Source organism: Bos mutus, chromosome 6 (genome assembly GCF_027580195.1).
Source record: "Bos mutus isolate GX-2022 chromosome 6, NWIPB_WYAK_1.1, whole genome shotgun sequence".
NCBI classification, from domain to species: Eukaryota; Metazoa; Chordata; class Mammalia; order Artiodactyla; family Bovidae; genus Bos; species Bos mutus.
Window position 1 is genome coordinate 25119672 of NC_091622.1, and position 23160 is coordinate 25142831.

General features: G+C 38.5%; 2 protein-coding genes across 4 annotated transcripts in view; one reads left to right on the plus strand and one right to left on the minus strand.

Moving 5' to 3' along the window:
* Positions 1 to 4982, plus strand: part of TRMT10A (tRNA methyltransferase 10A) — a 46014-nt gene extending 41032 nt beyond the window's left edge. For all 3 annotated transcript variants that reach the window (XR_011464476.1, XR_011464478.1, XR_011464477.1), the window contains 2 exons: positions 93 to 169; positions 4850 to 4982. The gene's annotated coding sequence lies outside the window, so the exon portion shown is untranslated. The remainder of the gene's footprint in view (positions 1 to 92; positions 170 to 4849) is intronic.
* C6H4orf17 (chromosome 6 C4orf17 homolog) overlaps positions 1 to 23160 on the minus strand; it is an 89117-nt gene that overhangs the window by 4137 nt on the left and 61820 nt on the right. The window contains exons 3-8 of the mRNA XM_070372106.1: positions 14882 to 15100; positions 13270 to 13470; positions 10606 to 10670; positions 4832 to 4972; positions 2211 to 2292; positions 408 to 597 (exon numbers count right to left, since the gene is read on the minus strand). Coding sequence (XP_070228207.1) covers positions 408 to 597; positions 2211 to 2292; positions 4832 to 4972; positions 10606 to 10670; positions 13270 to 13470; positions 14882 to 15008 — 806 coding nt within the window. The 5' untranslated portion in view covers positions 15009 to 15100. The remainder of the gene's footprint in view (positions 1 to 407; positions 598 to 2210; positions 2293 to 4831; positions 4973 to 10605; positions 10671 to 13269; positions 13471 to 14881; positions 15101 to 23160) is intronic.

A 23160-nucleotide genomic window follows, 5' to 3' on the forward strand; every position in this document is an offset into this window, starting at 1 on the left:
GAAAGAAAAAGTGATACCTATATGATATGCATTCTTGAAAAGTATACAGTAACAATGAAGTTTTGGTTTTCTTTATTGCTTCTGTTTTTCAGTAAACTGAGAACCACACTACATTTTCTTAGATTTCTGGGTGGCTCCTCTGAGTGGAAAGGGAACTTTTCTCAAAAAGGTAGGTTGTTGAGTAAGGAAGACATGGCCTCTGCCAACATGCTCTAAATAGTAGAATTTAGAATGATTTCTTTCATTTTCATAAATGTAATATGAAAAAACAAGTACATTGTTGTCATTTACTGAATAAGGAGGATACTTAAAACTTCAGCAATTTTAGTGTTTTGAAAGATAACCAAAAGGGAATTTAAAGTCTTTATGAGCCACATGCTCCATAACTGGCCATCAAGCCTGATTACCTCCTCTGTTGATGTCCTTCCTTAGAACTGATTAGCACCTTTGATTTTGCTGATGAATTTGAGGGTGACTTGACTTTGGGTGGCCTCCCAGTCTCTGCTGCTGGTTCAGCTGAGGTGTTTCTTCTGAGACGAGTTAACAAGTTTATCTCAGCCAGTTCAGCATGAATCAAAGCTGAGACCCACTCCTTTTCTGATTTAAAAAAGAGAGGGGTCATGAAGGTTGTACTTATCATGTTGGCTAGAAACACAGGATTAGTTCTTTCACCCAGCACTCCAGTGTGAAAGGTAGCCTGTTTTCTGGGTAAGCACCTTTGTGTGAGTTAACGTTTGTGTAGAAAAGGTGGTTCACATCAACCTAGTTTCTCTCCACCTGTGATATGACAGACTACTCAGAATAGTTAACTCACGGGGTACTTGTCCCTGAGTGGCAGTAGAATAGATTTTAAATATTGAGTACTGAATCCAGCCTTACAGGCCACTGCCAGATAAAAACAAAGATACCTATAAAAAATACTAAGTACAGGAGGAGCTCATGAAAATTAAAACTAATATTTTAAATAAGTTATAAGCATCTCTGAAAAGATACATATCAAAGCATTACTAAAATGGTGTCTGTGATAATTTTATTTTTCTTTTTTTTTGGACTGGCTCACCTTTTTTTTTTTTTTTTAACTTTACAATATTGTATTTGTTTTGCCATATATCAACATGAATCCACCACAGGTATACACGTGTTCCCCATCCTGAACCCTCCTCCCTCCCCGTACCGTCCCTCTGGGTCGTCCCAGTGCCCCAGCCCCAAGCATCCAGTATTGTGCATCGAATCTGGACTGGCAACTTGTTTCATATATGATATTATACATGTTTCAATGCCATTCTCCCAAATCATCCCACCCTCTCCCTCTCCCACAGAGTCCAAAGGACTGTTCTATACATTACCTTTTTTTTTTTTTTTTTGCCCAACAGTAAGCACTCATTATTTGTATAAATTTTTTAAAGTTATATTCTTAAAAAGGAAAAATAAAAAATAAAAACTCCTTACCCCCAAATACTTCTCAGTTGCCTGCCAAGTAATCTTGAATTCCTGAGGTAAGGTATTCCAAATGCCTTTAATTCCATTTAAAATTATTAATCTGTCCGTAACACATGGGTATCTCCCAACTCTGATTACTACAGTGATTTTCAAAGGGTGCTCCCCGGACCAGGCTTATCAGCATCACTTGGGAACTTGTTAGAAACGCGTATTCTCAGGCCCCACCCACCTCAGAAGTTTTGCCTCAATCAGTCAGATAACCAGCTAGGTTTGAGGATAGCTGCTCTGTGTTATTTATGGTTTTCCCACTTGGGACTGGCATATATTTTTCATGGAACGAAACAAAAAGAGCCTAAAGGAGGCTGGGAGATGACTGACTTGATTGTTTTGGTGAGGAACTGGCAGAGGTGTTAGAATCTGGAACTTGGAAGGGTGTGCTCCTGCCATCCACATTGAAGAGGGGAAACAGGCTGTGTGGAGGGCTCCCAGTAGGCCAGAGATATGCTCAGGGAGAGCATGGGTGCATGGGCTCGCGAGGAGAAGCACAAACCAGCTCTGGACACAAGCGTTTCACATCACCCACAGAAGTTCAGTTTGGGGCATGACCAGCTTGTGTGCAGTTGCATATACAGGGCTCTGATACTGAACACTAGGGAAATAAAATTGCAGCATTATCTTTGCAAATCCAAGGTGGAAAACTTCAGACATTGGCACATTTCCTAGTTTCTGGCCATAAATTGAGCTCAGTATTCACAAATACATAATCTCACCTTTTGAACTTGCATGGAGCAGCCACTGTAGAACTTCTGCCAGAGAATCAGTGCGTAAAATGTTACACAGCTTTTCCAGAATCTGACAGAGAATATTAGGGTTACATAGTGAGCAGTTTATAAGGTTTCCTTTACTGTCTCCACAATCTTGTCGTCCCAAATGTAACTCTGTACACAGTATTCAAGTCAACTGGGATTTTAACTTGGAAGCCAGATTTCAAATAGGAAAAAAAACATCTTCAGTACAAATACAGTTGACTCTTGAGCGAGGCAAGGTTAGTCTATTGCCAACCCTCCAGGCAGTCAAAAATCCAACTATAACTTAGAGTCAGCCCTCTGTATAGGTGGCTCCCCCATATTCTAAATTCCACATCCATGGACGCAACCAACCATGGATCATGTAGCACTGTCATGTTTACTACTGAAAAAAATCCACGTATAAGTGGACCTACGCAGTTCAAACTCATAGTGTTCAAGGGTCAACTGCAAATAGTTTAGGTTAAACCATGCAGTTTTCTCTTGTTTTGTCTCTTCAGTACCAACATCTTATAGAGGAGTGATTCACTTTTCTTCTCTTTGGGAACTGATCCTTTCCTACTGCATCATGGGATTCTCTGGTCACAGAACTGCCCCATCAGTTTTGCTCCTCTCTGTAGTGAGTGAACCTAGCTGGATTTATCATTGTTCCTCAGGCCCCAGAACACAGTGATTGGCCCAATCGGATAGGAATATAATTCTCTTCAGTCAATCAGAATCCTTCATTGACTTCTTTTTCATTTGGCAGCTAACTGCTGTGTTGGTGATAGAGGAAATAATAAAAATGGACTATCAGATCAGATCAGATCAGTCGCTCAGTCGTGTCCGACTCTTGGCAACCCCATGAATCACAGCATGCCAGTCCTCCCTGTCCATCACCAACTCCCAGAGTTCACCCAGACTCACGTCCATCGAGTCAGTGATGCCATCCAGCCATCTCATCCTCTGTCGTCCCCTTCTCCTCCTGCCCCCAATCCCTCCCAGCATCAGAGTCTTTTCCAATGAGTCAACTATTCGCATGAGGTGGCCAAAGTACTGGAGTTTATTAAAAGTTCAAAATATTAAGCACATGTAATGTTTCCAGATTTACTCTAAATTGTATCTGCTTTTGGAATTTAGACATACCTGAAATTTAAACCTGTCTCCTGAACATCAGTCCATCTGTGGCCATAGACATACTATAGGTAATTTGAACCCCAAATACCTAAAACTTCACCCATCTTTTTTCTTTATAAAACTTGCTCCAAACCTGCTGTCCCTTCTGGTTCCCCATCTCAGTGGACAGCACCTGCATACGTTTAATGTATGTCCAAGCAAGACCCTGGGATTCACCCTAGATGATTCCCTTGTCCTTTTCTATGTCACACTGCCAAACAAGTTCAGTAGATTCTTTCTTGTAAATATGTCTCAAATCTCCATTTCTCTTTATCCCCACAGCCTTGCTTGACACAGTGTAAACCATCAATTCTTGCTTGAGCTACTGAAACATATTTTTTCCTAGACTTTCTGCCTGAAAACTTTTATTACAATACTATTAATTAAACAGATATCAATATTTGTGTCTATCATTGATTTAGGTGCTGGAAATACAGAATTTAAAGGGCAGAAAAATCTGCTGTCCTGTATTCAGCTTTGTTTTTTTATTAAGATTCCTGTCCTTGATGCCTTATCCTAGAAGAAAACAAATTAAATTTGTTTCTAATTTCATGGCAAATCAATGGAAATAGCAAAAGTAGAAGAATAGCCCTGTGGTATTTTCCAGGCCACTCTGCCTCCCACGGTTTTGTCATCAATATAGTGATTGCACATCACCCCTGGCTTCTTCTAACTCATAGGTCATTTACTGATCAACTCTGAAAGAATGTAATTAATCATTTCAGTGAAAGAAAATAGAAGATGTCTTCCTCAGAACCCTGCTTTCTCTTCATTTTTATTCTGGAAAGCAGTTATAATAAGTGGTGATAAATAAAGTGGGTGATTTTGACCTACTGAAATTTGATTTTAGGATTTGAGAGTGTAGATCTAGATTAGCCACAAATGTGGGTCAGAGCCCCCTATTCTTTTTCTAAGGTGTGACCTTTCTGGTGTCTCAGCTGTATCCTTGGTGTGTTCACCAAGATCACAACTCCAGTATCTTTAAGCAGCACATTCCCTCCCATTAGCTGTCTTCTGCCAGGTCTCAGACTCCCATCCTATGCAGGTGCAGTCTGTATTGGGCTAAAGACTCAGGCAATCTTGTACAGATTTCTGAAGCTCATTCTCTGCACAGCTACTTCTTCAGTATCTTAATTTGCAAATTCCAGCCACTTCAGCATCCCCAAACTCTAAACTCTCTTTTCTCTACCTAGTGAAGCTCTTACTCCCTTTTTGGCCTCCACTTCTCTGTGCCGTGATTTAGGAATGTGTCCCAGGAAGAAATCTGCAAGTAAAAAACAAGAGCAGGCCTTGGATTTCAGGCTGAGTAGTTTTAACTCAATTCAGTTGTCAATGGGAACCATTAAAGAGTTTTAAGGATGCTAGTGATGTGATTTTTTTGTACATTCATGGTGTTCCCAAGTTATGGATTTATTAAACCTGCCTCTTACTTTGATTTCCTGATCCAGATAGTTTGGTATGCAGATGGTGTTCTCTTTGATGGCAGTCTTGGTACTCGTCACCTCTGAAGAAGAACTAGCAGTAGAGCATGACTTTGGAGTCCGTGGTGGATTTTTTACCTTCATTTCATCCTAAATCATAGGTATAATATAATCAATATGCATATGCATCCACTTATATTTTCTATGAAAATTGAATGTAAAATGAATGAGAAATGTAACTGAGACACATACATGAAAGTAAGAAGAGGTTAGTTTTAATCCTCCCTTAAAAAGCTCATTATCAAATATTTACATTTGAAGATGGAACAAATTAATGATATGTTATTTACTTTTTATAAAACCATTTTAAACCTTTGGTTTAAAAGATAATTCTACAACGTTTAATGTGTAACCATCATTTATCCTGCTGCTTCTGGTAACAGCCAACTCACGACACATGAGATTTTCTATTGAGATTGTTCTTTTATGACTGGAGAAAGTCAGCCAAGAGTTTTTATGCTCTCTGTGAAGAAACTACATGGTATGAGCCACTGCTTCCTGGCTCTGCTAAATGACAGCTGAGAGCTGGAGAATTGGAGGAGTAAACTCAGGTACTTCCCTTGGTTAGTTGGAAAAGGAGATAGAAAGGCTATTTTTTTGTTCTGGGAGGTGAATATACTGTTTGCAGTCTTTTTAAAAAAACTGTATTGTCTATTCCAAGAGAGGCTTTTTCATCTTCAGAAGAAAGTAATACATAAAGGTACACAGAAGCTGGTAGCTGAATGTGTCAGCTAGGGACTGCAGTGATTACAATCTCTAAAGCAATATTCAGTTGTTGATGTTTAATGAAAATAAGGGCTTCCCAGGTGGCTCAGTGGTAAAGAATCCGTCTGCCAAGCAGGAGACATGGATTTGATCCCTGAGTTGGGAAGATCCCCTGGAGAAGGAAATGGCAATGCATTCCAGTATTCTTGCCTGGGAAATCCCATGGACAGAGGAACCTGGTGGGCTACAGTCCAAGGGGTCACAAAAGAGTTGGACATGATTGAGCAAGTAAACAACAACACAAGAGAAAATAAAGCTGTATTGTATATACATATTGTAAATGCACTCTTCTGTTAAGGTTTATTATACAGACTTATTGTTTAGGGGAATAGCAATATTATATATGTATGTATGTATGTATATATACACACACACATTTACATAATGTATATATATGTGTATGTGCATGTATATATTTATGTTCAACCCTGCACTGAACACAGCTAAAATGGTAGATTAAAATACTTTTTAAGTTTAAACTGTTGCATGAATAACTTAGGAATTAATGGGTCAAAAAATAAAATAGAAATGAGACACTTGAGGTGTAGGGTGTACAGTAGCCATTTTTTCGCTGAGATCATTGTCTTATTCCAGAAAATGAAAACTTTCCTTTTGACAGTCTTAAAGTTCCTGAAAGATGGGACCCAAATAAAGGCCAACAAAGATATACACCCTCAAGGTCAAGGTGACCTAGAAATGCAAAGTCCTTGAAGAAATGTAGCCTTAGATCAAGGCTTGAACTTGGGTAAATTGGTCGAGGCTGGTAGGGCCTCAGGGTTCCTACAGAAGCAAACACCAATTCTCTGGAAGAAAATGCATTTATCATGATCTTCAGATTCCTATAAATGATTTTTCATAAATAATGTCTAATAATTAAATCATGAGTCAAAGAAGAAATTATAATGTGAATTAGAAAAAGGACTTGTCATCAAAATGGCTCCTTCTTACAAAAACACCAGAATCACAACTAACTGCCAAACAACCATCAAAAAAGAAAAAAAAAATGTAGGGTGTACCAAAAAAAATACCCTATACACAAAGATAAAGAAGAAACCACAACAAGACTGTAGGAGGGACACGTGTAAAATCAGATCTCATATCCACAAGGTGGATAATCCACAAACTGAAAAATAGTTATACCACAGAAGTTCTCCACAGGAGTGAAAGTCCTGAGCCCCACGTCAGGCTTCCTAGCCTGGGGGTCTGACAACAGTACGAGAAGGCTCCAGAGAATCTGGCTTGGAAATATTTGATTGCAAAAATTCCACAGGACTGGGGGAAAAAGACAATCTACTCTTGGAGGGTACATACAAGGTCTAGTGTGCGCCGGGACCCAGGGAAAAAAGCAATAACTGATAGAAAAAGGAGACAACTTAGAAGGAGGGGATTGTGTGTGGAGGGGAGAGGGGCTCGATGGGAGGAAGGGTTAGGAGGGTGAGGACATTATACTTATAGCTGATTCATGTTGTTTTACAGCAGAAAATAACAACATTGTAAAGGAGTTATACTCCAGTTAAAAAGTAAATTTAAAAAATAAAAACCATAATGTGATGGAAAAAAGAAAATCAGTAAGGTTATTAAAGACTTGAGCGACATTATTAACCAACTTGACCTAATTGATATTTACATAGCACTCTCCCAAGAACCAACATTCTTTTTATAGACAATGTTCAAGAGTGAACATTCTTTTTATAGACATATGGAAAATTTATCAAGGTTGGACATACTCTGGACCATATAACATCTCAATAAATAAAAAGTTTCAAAGTAAAGGGTGTTCTCTGACCATAATGGAGTTAAATTGGAAATCAATCATATAAAGATAACTTTAAAATCCCCAAATATTTGGAAATTAATGTAATTTTAAGTAACTCACGAGACAAGAGGTTTAAAAGAAAGTAGGTAGTATGTTGAGCAGAATGAAAAGGAAAACTCAGCAAGTAAAATTTGGAGGATGCAGCCAAAGCAGTGTTTGTAGAAAAATTATAGTAATATAGGAAAGTGAAAGTGGAGAGGGAAAAAGTTGGCTTAAAGCTCAACATTCAGAAAACTAAGATCATGGCATCTGGTCCCATCACTTCATGGGAAATAGATGGGGAAACAGTGTCAGACTTTATTTTTTGGGGCTCCAAAATCATTGCAGATGGTGACTGCAGCCATGAAATTAAAAGACGCTTACTCCTTGGAAGAAAAGTTATGACCAACCTAGATAGCATATTGAAAAGCAGAGACATTACTTTGCCAACAAAGGTCTGTCTAGTCAAGGCTATGGTTTTTCTAGTGGTCATGTATGGATGTGAGAGTTGGACTGTGAAGAAAACTGAGCGCCGAAGAATTGATGCTTTTTGAACTGTGGTGTTGGAGAAGATCCTTGAGAGTCCCTTGGACTGCAAGGAGATCCAACCAGTCCATTCTGAAGGAGATCAGCCCTGGGATTTATTTGGAAGGAATGATGCTAAAGCTGAAACTCCAGTACTTTGGCCACCTCATGTGAAGAGTTGACTCATTGGAAAAGACTCTGATGCTGGGAGGGATTGGGGGCAGGAGGAGAAGGGGACGACAGAGGATGATATGGCTGGATGGCATCGCTGACTCAATGGACGTGTCTCAGTGAACTCCGGGAGTTGGTGATGGACAGGGGGGCCTGGCGTGCTGCGATTCATGGGGTCACAAAGAGTCGGACACGACTGAGTGACTGAACTGAACTGATGCCTATATTAGAAAGGGAAAATGTCTCAATTCAACACATAAGTTTTCATCTTATATAAAGACATGAACCAAAGTCAGTGAAATAGAAACAAAAAATAGAGATCATCAATGAAATGAAACGCTGATTCTTTAATAATAAAACTAATAAACCTCTAGGAGCATCAGGAAAAAAAAAGACAAGTTACATACCGATATCAAGAGTGAGAGACAGAACATCTGCAGATTATATAATATTTTAAAGGATATTTTATGAATGACTTCTTATCAGTAAATTCAACAACTTTGATGAAATGGACACATTTTTTGAAAAACATAACCAAAATCTTGATTTCAAGAAAACTCCAGGTTCAGATGGTTTCACTGCAGAATTCTACTAAACTTTTAAACAAAAAATAATACTAATTATACATAAAATTTCCTAGACTATTAAAAGGAGTTTCCAACTGATTTTATAAACCCATTTACCAAAACCGGGAAAGACATTCATTACCAATAAACTACAAATATCCTTTATGCACATAGACACAAAAATGCTAACCACTGTTTTATGAAATTAAATATATAAAAAGAATAATACATCATAATCAAGTGGAGTTTTCCCTCAGCAGTGCAGTCTAGTTTAACATTTGGTTAACCAATGCAATTCACCATTATTAACAGACTATAAAAGAAAAATCACATGATCATTTCAAATACATGCTGCAAAAGCATTTGGCAAAATCCTACCCCCATTTCTGATAAAAACTCTCAGAACACTAGAAACTGCTTCAGCCATGTAAAGGGCACCTCTGGATAAAGTAAACTAATACCACAATGGCAAAAGTCTGAATGTTTTCCCCCTGTGATTAGGTACAAGGCAAGAATGTCTGCTGTCCTCACTTAAATTCAGCATTGTACTAGAGGTTAGCCATTGCAGTAAGGCACAAGAAACAAATAAACAGCATGTGAGTTTGAAACCACAGGAAAAAGATTTTTAATTTGGGATTTATAAAAATTGTACATTTTGATTCTTCAAAAGACACTAATACCTAAAAAAACAGTAAGCCTCAATTGGAAGAAAACATTTGCTAAATGTATGTGTGACAAAAGAATTGTATCTAGAATATATAACAAATGTTTAAAACTTAATGATAAAAAGACCAACACCCTAATTGAAAAAACTGACAAAATATTTGAACATATACTTTATGTAAAAAAAATACATGGATGGCAAGTAAAAACATGAAAACATGTCATTGGACAAATGTAAATTAAGACCACAGTGAGATACCATTGCACACCCACTAGATTGGCCAAATAAAATATTGGTCATATTAAGTTTTAACAGGATATGCAGGAAAGAAAACCATTATATATAACTGGTGAGAATGTAAAATCCTATAACCACTTTGGAAACTTTGGCGGTTTCTTAAAAATTTAAACATACATGTGCTGTAAGACCTGGCCTCCCTGGTGGTTCAGACAGTAAGGAATCTGCCTGCAATGCAGGAGACCCAGGTTTGATCCCTGGGTTGGGAAGATCCCCTGGAGGAGGAAATGGCAATCCACTCCAGTATTCTTGCCTGGAGAATCCTGTGGACAGAGGAGCCTGGCAGGCTACAGTCCATGGGGTTGCAAAGAGTTAGACACGACTGAATGGCTAACACACACACTACTGTAAGACCCAGTCATTCCACTCCTACTTATGTACCCAAGAGAAAATATATATCCATACAAAGATTTGTACACAAATGTTCATATCAGCTTTGTTAAAAACTGGAAACAACGTAAGTCCATCAACAGGTGAACATATAAACAAATTGTGAGATACCAATATAATTGAATACTACTCAGCAATAAAAAAAGGAATGATACGCATAACAAGATGAATGAGTCTTAAACATGCTGAGTTAAAGAAACCAGATTTTTTTAAAGATCACTGTAAATTTCATTTACCTAAAATCCTAAAAAATGCATGGTAATCTTTAGTGACAGCAGATAAATGTTTGCCTGTGGGAGGGCCAGGGTCATGAGAAAATTTCGGGAAGTCTTTATTCTCTTGATTTCAGTCTGTGAATAAGTATGTCAAAATTCATCAATCTGAACTCTTTAAAAATGTACATTTTATATCATGTTAATTATACTTAAAGCTGTAGGAAAAAAAAATATTGTGAAAAACTCTTTTCCAGAAAGATATATATGTGAAGAGAAGGAGAGGAAATGATAGAAGTCAAAACCAAATAGGTAGCTATAAATAGTTGATTCTTTACCTTTTTAATTACTAAGGGATTATCACTGGAAGTTTTGAAGCACTCCTTGACTTTTCGACAGGGCTCTGAAATGACAGGAAAAATATATTTATTTAGATCAAACTGAAAAATAATTTCTACCACATGATACATCCATCACTTGCTGAAATGGATGAGAGTACATCTGAATTTCAATTAGAGTCAACCCAGGTATCTGTTTATAAATACTAGAAAACCTGCAGGTAGAATTATACTTTAACAACATAATAAAAGTGTATTTATAAAATGAATTCTATGCCCATGAAGAAGCGATAAAGAAATACTACAAGAACTTTCTTGATCTGGGTAAACTGGTTCTTAAAAAGTATGTATTTCAGTATAAGACATGTTTTCTTTGTTTTCTGTCCATATGACTGTCACTTTCTCTAACTAAAGAGATTACATGTGTACTCTTTGCCCTGTAGACAAAAAGAGATGTGTGTTGAGTTATAATTACATTCTTTATTCTATGTACTTCATCTGTCTTGCAACCCTGCCAATTTCACATAGCCATCTAATTAAATTACCCTTAATTACACTTAAATATTTGCTTAATTTCCTTTTGCATTCATTTAAATAAACATTCTGTGTGATGCTGTTTTTCCCCCCCCCCCCACCACTGAAGCCATAGTTAACAAAACAATTTTTTAAAAGCTGAAAAGATTTTGTGCATATACACAGTAGTAACTGAATTCATTAGTTCTAGCTGAGGAAAGATTTTTTTTTTTTAATATAAAGTTACCTCTCTCCAAGTAGTGAGAAGGAAGTTATGGATAGTGATTCTGCTTAGTGTCCACTTGTGGGAAACAGAAACCTCTCATCTATTTTAAGCAAAAATGTAAATAATACATAGAATTTAGCTGTTTGTAATATTACAGTTGGAGCAGTGAACTCTTTATATAGATTTTTCTTAATTGGTGGAAAATTGCTTTACAACATTGTGTTGGTTTCTGCTGTACAACAATGTGAATTGTCACATATATACATAAATTATCACATATATAAAAATTATATATATCCCTTTTATATAAATATATATATCCCCTGTATAGTCACAACAGCATGAATTGTCATTAATATATATACATTATTATATATTAATATATAAATTATCATATATGTATATCCCCTTCCTGTTGAGCCTCCCTCCCCTCCACTCTCCCCACCCCTCTAGGTCATCACAAAGCACCAGGCTGGGCTCCCTGTGTTATATAGCAACTTCTCACTATCTTACACATGATAGTGTATATATGTCAGTGCTAGTAGAGAATAGACTTATGGACACAGTGGGAGAAGGTGAGAGTGAACTCTGTCTTGATCTTCACAAATCACTTCAAGAACAATACCATGTGCCTGACCCACCAGGGCGGGCACAGCCTTTATCACAATTGGAGGAAGGAAACTCGGGAGGCCATGGCCATGTCAACTGCTGTCACAATATCCATGAGGCTAAATCTTAGGCATTGGATCACTGTTGCAATCAGAAGATCACCACATTGGCTGACTTTGCCTTTTAACACTCATAAATCCAGTATCTGAACACTGAGATGCTGTCTTAGGAAAGCTCCATGTCTCCAGCCACACTTGATAGCAGACAGCAGCTAAAAAGATGACTTTAGCCCTACGTCTGCAGTATAAGTCTTACCAGATGGCAACTCCTCATTCTCATCAAGGGACTCTTGCAAAAGTAATTTGTAGGTTTCTAGGTTCTACAATACAAGAAGGGACACTAGAAAGATGGTGGAATAAGTGGGTTTTAATTCTTCATTGCTGGTGAAAAGGATGAAATGAATTAACTCATGTGAAGACTCTAGAATGGAATCTATTCGTCTTACTGTTACCTTTTAGAAGATATATGTGTTTTACCACATTATGCCAAAATAATTTTCATATGCCCTGAAAGTGTTAGTAATAGTTTGTAATTATAAAGGACAGAGGGAAAAGTACTGGATATAATTTCTACCATCTAGAACTCCCTGTATGACATAATGATTTGATATATGTATATTGTAAAATGATTATTAGTTGCATATTTTTTCTTGTAATGAGAAATTTAAAAATCTACTGTGTTAACTTTCAAATATATGATATAGTATTACTAACTACAGTCATCATGCTGTACTTTTGAGTAATCACTTTAAATTTAACTTAATAAGCATGAATTAATTGAATTAAATGTTTGCTAAAGATCAGGTTCTGTTTCAGGACCTGGGAGAATAGTAAAACTGGGCCCTGACTTTAAGGAGGTGACCATCCAGTGAGGAAAAGGTGAACATGACATTCCATCCTCACTGCATTTCCCTGACACAGTTTTGGTCTGGAGTAGTTTCTCTACCAATGTTGGCTAACATTCATTTTTGGTCTCTCTCAGGTACTTTTGTAGGGCTTAGAGACTAGAACCATGCCAAATTTGGCTTGGGCACAATTAATAATAATGATCTTTTTAAATCATATTTATTAACAGTATTGAACTGAATTGAGATTAGGTGAGTGGAAATTTTTATAATGAATAACTATTTCACAGTAGGAAAATGTCATGACTATTTGAAAATGACTGCAGCTATGTGAGCAATTATATAGATATTTTCCCTCCTGAGAGTTGGCAGGAAGCCTCAGAAAAGATTTCATGAATTGGGAGGGACTCACCAGAATGAGGCCGTGGGGGCACTTTGACCCCGTTAAGGGCTGGCGAGACAGGGCTCTCCGTGGCCACAGCACTGGGTGGGTAGCTGCATCTGGCATATGGTATCTCATCTTTCTGTGAGTGGTGGGACTGGCCAACACCCCACAATGTTCTAAATGAGTTCTCATCATCATTCACATTACAGATTGGAATGTTATTCAAACCTAAGTGAGTACAGATAAGAAGAACAAACCACCAGGTTAGGTTTTTGGCAGGTTTTCTTTGAATTCCCAACAATTTTCAAACTAGATATTATAAAATGTATGTAAAGATGTCAGACTTCTGATTTTATGAACCAGTGCTGGGTGGACAATCTTTAAAAGTCAGTGTAGCAAATTATGTTTGCAACACATCCCTTCTTAAAATGTCCTGCCATCTTGTTAGCTTTGAGAACCAAGGCCCACATCTTTGATCTTTGGGAGTTAAGTGGAGTAGATTTACTGCTATCCCAGACAGACCTCTCATTTCCCATGTCTTAATAATGACTAAGAGGGACTATGTTAGCCCTCTTTAGGAATATCAGATTTAGATTTTTGAAAGAATCTAGAATGTCTCAACGTAACAAGGCCCCATAAAAGACACATTGGCTCTTCTGTGCTGGCAGAAGAGAGAGTCATTAGAGTGAGGAACAGGAGGCAGGACAAGGTAAGTTGTGTGGGAAGGAAGGAAGGAAAACCTAGAAAAAAAGGAACCTCCTTCCTCAGAGCCTTCTGGGTTCATTCATTCTCCTATAATAGCTATTTGCTTTTGGCTCATATTGAATTATATCCCGGCCCTCTTTTTAGTATCAATGCCATGTTATATAAAACTGGGCAGCTTAGGAAGCATATGTGTGCAGGACACAGCTCTGTTAATAAGTGAATTATTAGAGACAGATGGCTGCTTTGTTTCCCAAGAAATTGCACAAGAAGCTTCTGGATAATGTTTTGCAGTGAGAATTAGTAAATTTGACTAGGATTATGGTATATACTAAAAAGACAAAATGGCCAAGGACTTACCTGTGAAGGGATTCCAACATTTACTGCAGAATTAAAAAAAACAAAAAAACAGAAACTACAGGAATAGAGGAAAAAATTCAGGAGTGTACAGTATGACCAAAACTAAATTTTCAAAATGATAAAGAGAGGGAAAGGTGGAGAGAGGGAGGAAAGGGGGAAAGGGAGAAGGAGGAGAAAAAGGATTGAGAGAGAATGAAAGAGTGAATGACATGCATGGTTCTCCAGGCTGGTATTTAACATGTAGATGTTAACACGACTGTACAGGTTGTCAAAAATTGAGATACTTTCATACCACTGCGTCAGTTGCTGCCTTGAGCTTCCTGAGTGGCCCCTTTGGCACCTCTCCAGGTCCCTTTCCTATCAACCAAGTAATCCAGGGGTAAGTGCCTGCACAGGGGTTGTCTGCAGGCCTCTTCTGCCCTGGCTCCAGTGCTGGCATCTGGTCCCAACAGTCAGCGCCTGTGCCTCACCAGTGGTTTGGTGTTTTGAATAACACCCCTGTGTTTACCGACTGGAATCATCAAGTAGTCCAAATATAGAGGAGAGAGAGACATTCTAGGACTCTGAATTACCTCACCTTTGATGTGGCAGACCCTTCTGGGATGAGGAGTGTGCCTGACTAGAAAACAGCTTCCATTTCTAGCTGAAATATGGCTGCCTTTGCTCTCAAACTGAGGAGCAGACATCGGGGATTTGAGGCTCATGTTCACAGAGTGTTGGTTTCCTCCTCTCCACTCTTGGCACAGAAGGTCTTGGAGTGTACCTTGTTAACCTCACTTCCAGAGGTGCTCAGACCCTGAAATCACAGCATGACAATTGTTTAGACAAGGGGTTCTAGACATTTTCTTGCACATCAAACGTTTCTCCATCATCTTTGTTTGCCCCGAGTTGTCTCTTAAGTCAGAAGAAAGACATTAAGAATGTTACTTGTTAATGTGAGGCTAATTTTACTTTAAGACCAAATTTTTGTAAACATTAAAATCAAGATAGACATAAGCGGAACAGATAAAAATTTTTCCCTGCAAAAATTGAAGCACTTGTGAGAAACGTAAAACATCACCAACATAAAATATATGACATGATTATCAATCAATTTTGATGTAATGTTAACTTTAAAATAAAATAGCCACAAATGTGCTTTACATTCCGTTTACTGTAAATGAGGACTTTTCATACTGTACTCTTAAGAAAACCAGCATCTTAAATTTGTATCTTCTGAGAGGATGGTAAAACTTGAAGGAGAAAAAAAATCCCATAGCAAAAGAATGATATTACATCTACAGATAATAAACTGGAGAGTTTTGGACATGTTATTTGCTGTATTCGGTAATTAATGATTTTTCTTCAACCACTCAACAGTTGTTTATTAGACCCAGTGTCATAGGCCTAAGATGTAAAAGATAAATAAATAGCCCACTTAAAAACTGGGCAAAAGATCTGAACACCTCATCAAAGAAGATTCTGTCCATGGGATTCTCCAGGCAAGGATACTGGAGTGGGTTGCCATTCCTTTCTTCAGGGGTCTTCCCGACCTGGGGATCAAACCTAGGTCTCCCTCATTGCATGCAGATTCTTTACCATCTGACCCACCAGGAAAGCCCATCAAAGATTATCAGATGGCAAATAAGCATTCATATGAAAAGATACTCAACATCATTTGTCATTAGAGAATTGCAAATTAAAACAATATGATACTGCTACACCTGTTAAAAATGGCTAGAATCCAAAACATTGACAACACCAAATGCTGATGAGGATGTAGAGCAACAGGAATGCCCATTCACCATTGATGGGAATGCAAAATGATACAGCCACTTTAGACAACAGTTTAGAAGTTTCTTACAAAGCTAAATATACTCTTATCACAGGATCTAGCAATCGCATTCCAAGTTTACTCAAAGAGAGTTGAAAACACATCCACACAGAAACCTACAAATAATGTTTATTCATAATTGCCAAAAATTGGAAGTAATCAAGGTGTCCTTCAGTAGGAATGGGTAAACAAAATGTGTACCTCCATACATTGGAATACTGTTCAGTGCTAAAAAGAAATGAGTTTTCAAGCCCTGAAAAGACATGTTTAAGGAAACTTAAACAGGCTTCCCAGGTAGCTCAGTTGGTAAAGAATCCACCTATAATGCAGGAGACCCTGGTTCAATTTCTGGGTTGGGAAGTTCCCCAGGAGAAGAGAGAACCTACCAACTCCAGTATTCTTTCCTGGAGAATCCCCATGGACAGAGGAGCCTGGTGGACTATGGTTCATGGAGTCTCAGAGAGTTGGACACGACTGACGACTGAGCGACTGATCTGATTTGAGCTACTAAGCACAGCACGGCAAGCACATATTACTAAGTGAGATCAATTTGAAAATGCTACATGCTGTGTAATTTTAAATATGTTACATTCCAGAAAAAGGATAACTAGAGATTATAAAAAAGATCAGCAGTTCCCAAGGGTTCCAGAGGGGAAGTGGAGGAGTAATGAATAGGTAGAGCATAGGGGATCTGGGAGGCAGTGAAACCTCTATACTGTTCAATACCATGAAAATGGATACATGACATTATGCATTTTGTCAAAACCCACAGAACTATACAACAGAGAGTGAACTGTAATGTAAACTATAGACTTTAGTTAATAATGTATAGTATTGGTTCATCAGTTGTAACAAATGTACCACACTACTGCAAGGTTAATAATAGGAGAAGCTGGGCAGAGGGATATGGAACTCCCTGTACTTTCTGCTCAGTTTTTCCATAAGCTTAAAAACCGCTCTAAAAATATTAGCAATTGAAAAACAACTACCTCACTAGAGCTTCCCTGGTGGATCAGTCGGTAAAGAATCTGCCTGCAGTGCAGGAGACCCAAGAGGTGCAGGTTCAATCCCTGAGTCAGGAAGGTTCCCTGAAGAAGGAAAAGGCAACCCACTCCAGTACGCTTGCCTGGAGATTCCCATGGACAGAGGAGCCTGGTAGGCTACAGGCCATAGGGTCGCTCACAGTCAGACACGACTTAGTGACTAAACCACCACCACCTCAAACTAGGAACATTTTGTTATTAATAATGGCCCACATCTTACTCTCCTTCCTATTGCCTATATTGATTTCAGCACTTTTTAATTGATAATTCATTGCTCAGTGATTTTAACAGCTTTCAAGTCCATTAATTGGCTTGAAATAATATTTATCTATTAAAGATTTCTCTTTATAACAATTGATTTTGGACTGTAACTTTTTAAGACACAAATCTAGAAGAAATGAAACGATCATTCATTCTCATAAAGGGTGGATTTTTTTCCTCTCAAAACAAGAGAAAAAATAGAACATATTACTAAAGTAAGGAATTAATAGAAGTAGAGACAAGGAAATATATAACTTACTTACTCATAAGTATTATCTTTATTAGAGAAACAGAAATCTCACTGATTTTGTAAGGAAGTAACTAAAAGTTTCCCTAAACCAGTATTAGAGAAATCCATCAATGGAAAACACATATATATGATGGATGGATTCAGTAGACTAAATCAACTTTAGTTACTTCTACAAATTTTCCATGGATTATTTACTAGGGACCAAACTCCTAGGTTGGGAAGATCTGCTGGAGAAGGGATAGGCTACCCACTCCAGTATTCTTGGGCTTCCCTTGTGGCTCAGCTGGTAAAGAATCTGCCTGCAATGCAGGAAACCTGGGTTTGATCCCTGGGTTGGGAAGATCCCATGGAGAAGGGAAAGGCTACCCACTCCAGTATTCTGGCCTGGAGAATTCCATGGACTGTATAGTCCATGGGGTCGCAGAGAGTCAGACACAACTGAGTGACTTTCACTTTGAAATACAGTCATATGATGAATAGTAGACATATTTTAAAAGCCAAAAAAGTTTAAAAAACAACACAAGGGGGGGAAAACACACTTTCTAGTAGTCTAGCTTCATAGGTATTTACTATATAATAGACAGTAGGAGTTGTCAGCCTCTTTCCCCACCGTGCTACACATGACGGTAATGTTCACATGGAAGACGCATTCCCATCACATGTTCAGATTTTAAAGAGCATATCCCCAAATGGTGAGAAGCAGAGTACTAAAAACATGTTTTAGTCACCTAACTGTGGGTGTCAGTAACTGCTGCTCAGCAGAGCTATATAAATAGGCTCAAACTCCAAGCTTTCCACTCAGGTAAGAACAGGACATTGCAACTAAATGCCAGTGATAGTGTTAGAAAACTTACCCTTCTTTATATTAATCCCTTTTTTAAACTAAACAATTTGCAAATGTGAACATTTAAACTATTCTTACTAAATATCTTGGGTCTTGCCTGACTCAGTTCAGTTCAGTTGCTTCGCTCAGTCATGTCTGACTCTTTGTGACCCCATGGACTGCAGCATGCCAGGCCTCCCTGTCCATCACCAACTCCTGGAAGTTACTCAAACTCATGTCCATTGAGTAGGTGATGCCATCCAACCATCTCATCCTCTGTCGTCCCCTTCTCCTCCTACCTTCAATCTTTCCCAGCATCAGGCAGGGTCTTTTCAAATGGGTCAGTTCTTTGCATCATGTAGCCAAAGTACTGGAGTTTCAGCTTCAACATCACTCCTTCCAATGAATATTCAGGACTGATTTCCTTTAGGATGGGCTGATTGGATCTCCTTGCAGTCCAAGGCACTCTCAAGAGTCTTCTCCAACACCACAGTTCAAAAGCATGAATTCTTCAGCACTCAGCTTTCTTTATAGTCCAACTCTCACATCCATACATGACTACTGAAAAAGCCATAGCCTTGACTAGACAGACCTTTGTTGTCAAAGTATGTCTCTGCTTTAATATGCTGTCTAGGTTGGTCATAACTTTCCTTCCAAGGAGCAAGCGTCTTTTAATTTCATGGCTGCAGTCACCATCTGCAGTGATTTTGGAGCCCAAAAAAACAAAGTTTGTCACAGTTTCCACGGTTTCCCCATCTATTTGCCATAAAGTGACGGGACCAGATGCCATGATCTTAGTTTTCTGAATGCTGAGCTTTAGGCCAACTTTTCCACTCTTCTCTTTCACTTTCATCAAGAGATTCTTTAGTTCTTCTTCACTTTCTGCCATCAGAGTGGTGTCATCTGCATATCAGAGGTTATTGGTATTTCTCCCAGCAATCTTGATTCCAGCTTGTGTTTCATATAGCCTAGCATTTCTCATGATGTACTCTGCATGTAAGTTAAATAAGCAGGGTGACAATATATAGCCTTGACATCCTCCTTTCCCGACTTGGAACCAGTCTGTTGTTCCATGTCCAGTTCTAACTGTTGCTTCTTGACCTGCATACAGATTTCTCAAGATGCAGGTAAGATGGTATGGTATCCCCATATCTTTAAGAATTTTCCACAGTTTGTTGTGGTCCACACAGTAAAAGGGTTTGGCATAGTCAATAAAGCAGAAGTAGATGTTTTTCTGGAACTCTTGCTTTTTTGATGATCCAGCAGATGTTGGCAATTTGATCTCTGATTCCTCTGCCTTTTCTAAAACCAGCTTGAACATCTGGAAGTTCACGGTTAACATACTGTTGAAGTCTGGCTTGGAGAATTTTGAGCATTACTTTATTAGTGTGTGCTGGTCAGGAAGCAACAGTTAGAACTGGACATGGAACAACAGACTGGTTCCAAACAGGAAGAGGAATACATCAAGGCTGTATATTGTCACCCTGCTTATTTAACTTATATGCAGAGTACATCATGAGAAACGCTGGGCTGGAAGAAGCACAAGCTGGAATCAAGATTGCTGGGAGAAATATCAATAACCTCAGATATGCAGATGACACCACTCTGATGGCAGAAAGTGAAGAGGAACTAAAAAGCCTCTTGATGAAAGTGAAAGAGGAGAGTGAAAAAGTTGGCTTAAAGCTCAACATTCAGAAAACGAAGATCATGGCATGTGGTCCCATCACTTCATGGCAAATAGATGGGGAAACAGTGGAAACAGTGGCAGACTTTATTTTGGGGGGCTCTAGAATCACTGCACATGGTGATTGCAGCCATGAAATTAAAAGACGCTTACTCCTTGGAAGGAAAGTTATGACCAACCTAGATAGCATATTTAAAAGCAGAGACATTACTTTGCCAACAAAGGTCCATCTAGTCAAGGCTACGGTTTTTCCAGTAGTCATGTATGGATGTGAGAGTTGGACTGTGAAGAAAGCTGAGTGCCGAAGAATAGATGCTTTTGAACTGTGGTGTTGGAGAAGACTCTTGAGAGTCCCTTGGATTGCAAGGAGATCCAACCAGTCCATCCTAAAGGAGATCAGTCCTGGGTGTTTATTGGAAGGACTGATGTTGAAGCTGAAACTCTGATACTTTGGCCACTTCATGTGAAGAGTTGACTCATTGGAAAAGACCCTGATGCTGGGAAGGATCGGGGGCAGGAGGAGAAAGGGATGACAGAGGATGAGATGGCTGGTTGGCATCACCGACTCGATGGATATGAGTTTGGGTGAACTCCGGAAGTTGGTGTTGGACAGGGAGGCCTGGCATGCTGTAGTTCATGGGGTCATTGTAAGTCGGACACAACTGAGTGACTGAACTGAACTTACTAGCGTGTGAGATGAGTGCAACTGTGCGGTAGTTTGAGCATTCTTTGGCATTGCCTTTCTTTGGGATTGGAATGAAAACTGACCTTTTCCAGTCTTGTGGCAACTGCTGAGTTTTCCAAATTTGCTGGCATATTGAGTGCAGAACTTTCACAGCATCATCATTTAGGATTTGAAACAGCTCAACTGGACTTCCTTAACCTCAACTGGAATTCCATCACCACTTGCCTGACTGCCTTATTATAAAACCTAGGCTGAAATATCTTAAGAGGATACATCCAAAAGATTTGCTGAGTCAAAGTAGCCAAGTTCTGTTTATAATTCTATTTTAATTGTGAGTCTAAAACTGTGCTTTCATCCTGAAGAACAGAAGAAAAACCTGTATAAAGGTAACTCTGTGGGAAAATCTAATTAAAATTACCATTCACCACTCGGAATCATGTAAGGACTGGGAAAAATATTTCCTCTTCTAAAGCCTCTAAAATCTACCTATATATTAGTAAATTATTAAATTTTATCTAGACCACATGACACAAAATCCTCAGAATAGGTAGTTTTAAAAATATTATTAATCAATCTAGTCCTGGCCATTAACTTGGAAAATACCATGCAGATGTGTATTAAATACAGATTTAATTTAGTCCAAAATAGCACATATGCAAAATGTATGCTTACAAAAGAAGACAATGATAGCTGATCAATGAGCAGCCAAGTTACTCTGAATTCCTTCAGATGTGAAGACTGTTATTTAGGTGATGAATGCAGAACCATTTTACATTTGCAGAGCCCCTAGCCACCCAGATCTTCCCATCACTTCCTCCCTCACCTTGTTCATGGCTTTGTCTGGTAAGACTTTCTCCAAAAGGCTTCCTGTGTATGTGTGTGTGCTCAGTCATGTCCGACTCTTTGCAACCCCATGGACTGTAGCCCATCAGGCTCCTTTGTCCATGGAATTTTCCAGGCAAGAATATTGGAGTGGGTTGCCATTTCCTTCTCCGAGGGCTTCCTACCCCTCTCCAAAGTCATTTCTACCATTATCCCATTCTCTTTCCCTCAACCCTCTTTAAATTGTCTTCATAACTCATAATGTATGTCACTCTGACTTTTTTTTTTACATTTCTGTGTTTATTTTTTGCTTCTCTCAGTAGGATGTATCAAGCAGACAGTGATCTAGTCCAATTTTCCACCTGTCACATTGTTTATGCTCAATAAATATTAAGTAAAGCTTTTCAAAGAATGAATGTTCTTATCCCACAAATTCAGCATTTTTTTATTTGTTGATCTCTCAAAAATAGGTGGTTTACTTTAAAAGGCAATGCCCCATTTCCTCAAAACAGATTTAATTGGCTTTTATGTAGTCTTGAAAAGGTCAGCTCAACTGTGGTCCATCAACTAAATCAAACCTAAAACTTAAAAAAATTATTTTAATGATGAATTTAAAATTATACCTGAGGTCAATTTTAAAGGAAGGTGGTCTGGCTGACAGGAACTCAAGGCTTGTGATACCCTTCAAGCCTTGTAATGGGTCTATCTTCAGTTGTCATTGATTTCCTGAAATCTTTGTACTTGAGCTGGGAATCCTTAATTGGCAGAGACAGACTAATGTCCAAGGCTTCCAAATGAATGTAACTGTCTCCCTCCAGTTTCTCCCACTCTTGCTCCAAGGGCTGAGCCCTATGTGGCTCCCTGGTTGTTAAGATACTCTATATAGCTTAGCAACCTGGTAACATTCCTTGGGGAAATCTGAGTTCCAGAACCTCTCCACTTGTCATTCTTCTTAGAGTTCTACCTACCCACAGCTTGACAGAGCCACTTGGCAGCAATGACTTTTCTCATCTCTGAATGTAAAATAGAGCTGAATCAAATGCAAGAGAAAGAACAACAGAGGGTGGGGGAAGAATTTCGATAATTCTCTGCAGAATTTTGCTTAAAGAACACATACCATGCAGATGTAACCAAACTTAGCTCATCAAAAACGACGTAGGGAGAAAGTGTGAATGACTTTAAAGAAGCCCAGTCATCCTGCTCGAATAATCAGGATGACCATGCTGATGACTGTTCAACAGCCTTGAAAAAGAATTGAAATGTTAATTAAAAATCATAAACATATATTAAGTAATACAATTAAAGTCATAAAGTTCTCTATGAAAATTAAAGATGAAATTACTATGCACACACACAAGTGTACAAACATATATGTTGCTGTCAACTGTCAGGATTATATATACTGGTGCTTCCCAATATTTTTCTTTTCAGACCACACATGACTTTTGATAGCTGAATTACTGTCTCTGAAAGCA